Genomic DNA, 6,948 nt, shown 5'->3' with positions numbered 1-6,948 from the left:
CTCATTTCAATAAGTTACAGTTTTATTAACATGCAAAAATTCATTATAAAAAACACTCACCCCATACGGCATATGCATACACTTTGTAAAATGAAAGCTGAAAAGCAGATACATATTAAATTGAGACGGCTAGTCTCAATCTGAATTTGAACAAATACATGGGCACATTCTTAAAGTGATTAAAACTTAACAACTAAATAACAATTTAAAAATTATTAGCACATTGAGTTAAAAACCGAACAGTAGTAATATATATGTAGCTACCGTATCTTTACAAGTTTATATAAATAAACACGTACGACGACATCCTATACGTGCGAACGAATGATCAACATCATATTATATACTCTGGAGAAATTAAAATTTTCAATTGGTACTGAACATTTTATAATTGCATGTATCATGAAATTCTTGGTTCTGGGATATGAACTTAAATAAATACATAATATCGACGTGATTCTTCGCGTCGAATATATATGTACATACTTACATCCTTACGCAGAGTGAGTTGAATACAATTTACAATATTTTTTTCGTATGGAATGACCGAGTTGCGTCATGTGGAATTTTTATTCTGGAATGATCCTATGTAGCGACGAAGGGTTATTGGCTGACCCATCTTTGAGATTTTATTAATGGAAAGTTTTCGTTTTTCGGTTTGATACGTGACGGAATGATAAGTTGCTTTTACTTGAGATTGCATCAACTATTGACAGTCACAGTTCCCATCGTCATCGGCAAACCCTTATGTACCGATCTCATATGACGATAAAGTGGACTGGATGTCCTGAAGCTAATATTGTTTATATAATATTTATATTCATGTTCTTTTATGTTTTTAGTAAAATTATCAAATTCAATAAATTACCTTTTAAAACACACTGGGCATACGTGTGGTCTGCTACCCGAATGTATTCTCAGGTGGGAATCCAAAGTACTTTTTGTTTCTGTTAAGTAATTGGCATTATATGCATGTGTATGTACGGGTGTATAATATTTTTATGCTATTTTAATAAGTACTCACGGAATCTTTGCCCGCACTGATCGCACCCGAATGGACGCTCACCCGAGTGTATCTTCATATGAGTGCTAAAAAATATAGAGGATTTGAAAACGCAATAAATATACAGTGTAAATTATATTTAAAGAGGATCCTACCGCAACGTTGCCCATGAAGTGAATGATTTGTTGCACTCTTGACAAACGTTCGGATTCTCTTCTGAATGTACCCTGTAACCAATATACTGTTAATATATCTCTTGTCTTGTATTTTTCATATAAAACTACAAACGAACTGATTTACCTAAGGTGTTTCGATAATCCTGCGGCACTGCAAATCAATAAACCATTGAATTTTAGGTTTCATGTTTTTCGTTTGTAATAACATTGTCTTTGTTGTCATTCTTAGCATAACTAGCATAAATACCTTGGGAAACAGTCGAAGCAAAATTTACAAATGTGGGTGTTATGTGTTTTGGCATGTTTCTTTAGCATTGACAGACTGGGGAATATCTTATTGCATAGTTTACACGGGTTGTGAAATGTTCGTCTTCGATTTGATGCTGACGGATCTGACGACGAAGATGTTGATGTACTCGCGGCCATACTTGCACGGCGATAAAGTTCATCCACCATTCCAAAGTTGGGAGTCATAATTCCATCCTCATCATAATTAGACTCAGAGTCAGGGTCTTGACCAAACAGGAATTGTTCTCCCATGTCGGTGTCGTAGAAGCTTTGGTTGGATGTGGAAGCGCTCTCTTCCTCTTCTTCTTCTTCCTCCTCTTCCTCGTCTACTTCCTCGGAACCGTCTTCTGCGTCTTGATCTTCATAACCTTCCTGTTTGTACGCTTGCCCCTTGATTTCTTCATCGCCCTCATTATACTCCATGATGCCGCCTTGGCCATCTTCCTCTTCGTCCTCCCCCTCCTCATCATCTTCTTCATATGTCATTTTAATCTCAGAAATGTCTGAAATGTGACAAATTACATAATTAAAAAAAATAAATTTAAAAGTAATGGACACTCGGATATATGTTACACAAATGACATTATTAATTCAGAAGATTGATGACATCATAAGGTATCTTACCAATATCTGAGTTAACCAGCTGCCTTTTCAACTCTTCAATTGATGGAACAACTCGTCTGACATTATTTGCATTGATTCTATGTCTAGGATTTTGTTGAATTTGTGAAATGGCAACATGGTGAGAACCTTCCTTTGTAATATCATCTTTGTGAAATAGTTTGGGCATCCGCTTTGTTAGAGAATTCGAATTTGTTGCATATTTACTATTGTTGTTGTTGTTGTTAATTACATCTTCGGCGCACAAGTCACCATCGCCATCAGTTATCGAAGAGGTGGAAGGGATGGCAGCAACAAAGTGCTGCTCCTTAATCTTTAATGTGGTCCTGTAACATACACAACAAGGAATAACCTTTAACAAGTATGTCCCAACTCAACCATTGACAACATTCCGTGAACTTGTCATTGACATGACAGATATGACATATACCCTTTAGACAAAGCTGTAGGTGCAGATGTGGGAGGTCCTTTCGTCGCAGTCGTTGGGGTCGTGTCCACACCACTTGCTCCACCATAGCCATGCTTATCCCTGAGATGCTTGATGATTTTATTCTGAAAAGAGAAAACTTTTTTTGTGACGTTTTTTCTAACTTTTTTCTTACGAGAAGTAGGTGATCGTTGATACCTGGTCGTTGTAGAAGAGGTGGGTGCAGAGGCGACACTGGTACCAGAGGACGTAGGGGAGGTTGGCCGTGTCGTCGTCGAGCATGGTGACCTGGGTGGGTGTGGAAAGAGGGGGAAGTAGGCCGAAGCAGCAGAAGTGGAAAGTCCAGTTACTTTGCTTTGCACTCCCGCTCACACACTTTCACTCGTCGTCGTTCCTATGAGCATGCCCATCACCCCAATTCCTCAATACACACATATCAACATAACCACCAACCACGACTTGGTCTAACGGGTTATTTTTTTCGTCCACCACCACCACCACCTGCAAAAAAAATCCAATCTCTGCAGATCCCCTCGAACCACGCATCTCGCAATGTTCGAACAAATCTTCTTGTTGTTCGGGAGCTTCTCTGGGGAGAGGATGAGGTGGTGGTGCTGTGGACCACATTTCAAAACCTGTCTCATTGTTGGATGAATGATTCTGCTTCAAAGTCCGATGCGAAGATGGCTTGCGTGGCACGATTATCGAAAGACTTGATTTTTGTCCCCTGAGATCTGAGAGCGTAACCTTTGTTGCGTCCGATCTGCTACACACACAAAAGAAAAACGACGGCTTACAAAAATTATGACTAATCGGCCATGCAATTCCGTACGAAAGTTTGATTGCATGCATACAAGTTGCATTGCAGAATTTTGCATCGTATGCATGCAGGTATTTGCAGGTATTGAGAGGAGAAAGAAAATCCTGCATTAACTGGTCTGGAGAAAATAATCGTCCATTTCACATAAGATAAAACATTTTTCGTTTACATAAAAAATTTGTGGGTTGATATCAACTATGACTCAATTGAATTGGATTCTACATGTTATGAACTTTCACCTATTCTGTCCATCACTCGTTTTACTGGTTTTAGACAAAACTGGATCTCGATTTCCACGATTTGTGACCATGCACTCTAATTCAAGCAAACTATTGTTTCTGGCAACTTCCGTCAATCCACTTAATTCTACCTGGAATCTTGAAACCGATCTTTGTATGTACATATGTAGATACTTAAGATACTCCTTTTAAAAGCTACTCGAAAACTCTTCTTGTAATTTATTCCATCCGTCCAAGTTTATTATCAAGGTGAATATAAGAAGGACAATTGTTCAAGGAAATTAATTAATTCTGGAGCACGATTTCCTCCCTGTTCTTTGAAGTTATTCTTGTCACAGGTGTTGTAGGTACATTCAACTGAATCATAAAACCGAGGTCATTGGAAAATGATGCGAGGTCTTTAAAACGTATTTACTGAGATTACTCAACCATCCTCAATTCATGTCTTTCCTTAAGTAAACTCTTCTGTCCCCGAAAGCGTAGCGAAATTAAAATAATATATGGATGGAAAGTTTGCCAAAAACTTACTTATTCACTTATTGCTTACAAATCCTCAATAAATTTAGTTTAATATTCTAGTAGGCCAAATTAGTCCCAATTAGTATCAACATGATAAAATATGCTACGTACATTTGCCTCGACTTTGCAAAGATACATAAATCTTGAACCATTACTGAGCAGGTCACGCTCCCACTTTACGAAACATACCTCATCACCATCTCACGTTATTATTATTTCGTAACAAACAGTTCTCAAAATTTCCATTTGAAATGTCATCTTCAAATTCATCCCCATTTGCCAGCATATTGAAATCCGCAATCCTTGTGTTGCAACCGCAATAATAACAATTGGATTATTATTTAAAGTGCTTGGACGTGCTTTCAGCGCTGAAGTATGTCTCTTACGACCGTGTCGCTGAATAAGAACACGATTTATCAGTTTCTAGAACAAGTTGATCCGGGATCAGGCTTTCTAGATTTTCGGTATCCTGTAGATGTTTGGAACTACATCATCTACTGCCTTCCTTTCGTTTTGTTTGTGATCACAGTAATGTTTGTTCACATCCCGATTGTCTTGCATTTTCTCCATTGGGCTCCGAAATTGCTTTGGCCCAGGTTTAACACTCATAAAATCTTATTATTACTTATGCAATATGGATACTTATTTATGTCAATGAAGCAAATTTGTGTTGGTCCCACTAGGCTGATGGGATTTCCTTTGTTGCATGAATTATTGAGAAGACTCACTCAACTTACAAACCCACAACCTCCGTCGGCTGGAGATTTCATCCGATACTTTGAAAGATTGTATAATTTTACAAATCCTGAACATGTCAACTCCAGCAATTCAAGTATCTCATTAACAAGTTTAGTACTCTGACCGTACGTTATTGTGCATTTTAATACAAAAAAGAAATAAAATATGTTGTTCACTACAAAAACATTTTGTTAAATCAGCTTAAACTTTACGTATAGACTTTTACTTATTAATTAAATAAATTTCACAAGTTGCTTCATCAATAAATAATTATATCAATAAAGAGGTATGTACATATATTGTGATCGTTTTGAAATAAAACTATTCAAAAAGGTGTAACATAAAATAAACGAACGAAAATCCAACATTGCATGCAATCGTTACAATATTAATACATTCAGAAACAAAATTTAATCAAGTGCTACCACTTTTTAATTCAAAAGTAATTGAATTTCTGTCTTCAAGATTGGGGATTTCATGATTACTTTTGAGCTTGAGACGTCTGACAATGAGGGAGAGACTAGTCAATAAGTGAAACCTGACTTAAAACAATCATCATGCCACATGCATAATCGTAATACATTCATACTTACGCATCAACAATCGATATTTATTGGTTTATTGATATCCCAGATGCAGTTTTGATGAATGACCGACCATCAACAACTCAGCTAACAAAGCGTCGTCCTACACACACACACACACACATAAACATGAATTTTTACTTATTTTTCATTTCGTCAGAAGAGCTCGGTTTACTGTTACAAAAATTTCAAGAACCCTGATGATGGATTTTCATTCATGTTTTCCACTCATGGGTTGCAATAATCGGTTACAAATCACTATAATATCTGGTATCCTATTTTGCACGGTTTGGGAGGACATTTTTTAAACAACAATTTATTGATAGCTTTCGGTTATAATATCAGTTCCGAAGCTTGACATTACTGGTTGCGATACCAATCAAATGAAAAATTGCGAGTTCTGAATTAAGGTAGGGCCTATCTAACTTGGATAATATTGCGATCTTTGTGCGGAATATTGCAAACTTAGGATTACAATGAAACGGACAAAATTTATCAATGTGCAAGTACAAGGAAATTAATCTTACGATGCATTTGATAGAATTATAGGGAGGAAGTATGACTATCAACTCAAAAATCCTCAGGTTCCTTATGCATGCGTAATTATTGAATGTAAAATTCTCGAATTTAGCTCAGTCTAAAGAAATGAATTATTCTAAAGGTACGCATGCACACATACATATTTCACGAGTGTGCTCTGTCAATGTTTGAAATGTTGACCCAATTAGTTGAATCAACAACTAAAATCCGGGGCTTTTTAAATGGTTGGGGCATGCATTAGGAATACGGTTTAGTTAGACAGGTGGATGGGCAAATGAAAATTTACATTTCTCAAAAGTATCCGAGCAAAATTGTTGGTTCAATGTCATATCCAAGCAAGTGGCAGAAGACGCGTCTTATTCTTATCTGTAGGCAAACCTCTCAAGATTTCAATCCATCTAACTCGATCTTTTCTTAACAGTTACTCTTCTGGGGAAGATAAGACAAAAAATTATTCAGTTTGTGGCCTATTCGTGAGTAGTACTTACTAAGGGATTCAGTGGTCCTCGAAAAAAATTTACATAATGCGTCCTGAGAAACTCAAATAACGCAAATATCAGCCAACAAAACTTTCATTCTTAAAGATCACTAATTTGTCTGTTATTCTGTCTTTCCATGATTATCTTGGTTGTCTCAAGTAAACGAGATGCAGTCGTTGGTGTTCTCATGTGGCTGGCAATTATTATTATCATGGCTCCACCAATTACAGCCACTGAAGGGCTTTCACGGAACAGACAATTTGGAAAATTGCGAACAGAAGCATTAGAAGAATTGTTCCCTGGAGTTTTGGACTATGCGGAAGCTCTGGACCGTTTTGCCATTGGATTTGTGGACTACCGAGACCCATTGGAGACTATGAGCTGGATTACCATGTACCTTCCCGGGGTAGTCTTTATGACCGCTGTCATCGCAATGTGCATTCCCCACGTATTAAATTTTTTGATATTTTTGCCAAAGATGTGGTTCTTTAGCATACCATGTCTCTACCATTTT

The 6,948-nt window shown here is 37.1% G+C and overlaps 1 protein-coding gene and 1 long non-coding RNA gene across 2 annotated transcripts; one reads left to right on the top strand and one right to left on the bottom strand.

The window, feature by feature from the left end:
- On the bottom strand, window positions 1-2,924 carry LOC110847523 (zinc finger protein 583). The gene is made up of 9 exons (XM_022094472.2): window positions 2,714-2,924; window positions 2,519-2,640; window positions 2,092-2,414; window positions 1,427-1,970; window positions 1,304-1,330; window positions 1,159-1,230; window positions 1,025-1,089; window positions 869-947; window positions 1-793 (listed from the first exon to the last, which is right to left on the bottom strand). Exons 1-9 carry the CDS (start codon window positions 2,795-2,797, stop codon window positions 703-705), a joined length of 1,407 nt encoding a protein of 468 aa, XP_021950164.1. The 5' UTR covers window positions 2,798-2,924; the 3' UTR covers window positions 1-702.
- A 1,329-nt stretch (window positions 2,925-4,253) lies between these two features.
- LOC110847714 lies at window positions 4,254-5,009 on the top strand. Its single transcript, XR_002547677.2, has 2 exons — window positions 4,254-4,689; window positions 4,777-5,009. It is a non-coding gene; the product is annotated as an uncharacterized LOC110847714 (long non-coding RNA).
- The last annotated feature ends 1,939 nt before the right edge of the window (window positions 5,010-6,948 follow it).

Source organism: Folsomia candida, unplaced genomic scaffold (genome assembly GCF_002217175.1).
Source record: "Folsomia candida strain VU population unplaced genomic scaffold, ASM221717v1 Fcan01_Sc003, whole genome shotgun sequence".
Lineage (NCBI taxonomy): Eukaryota > Metazoa > Arthropoda > Collembola > Entomobryomorpha > Isotomidae > Folsomia > Folsomia candida.
This window is presented reverse-complemented; position numbering and strand designations above follow the sequence as displayed.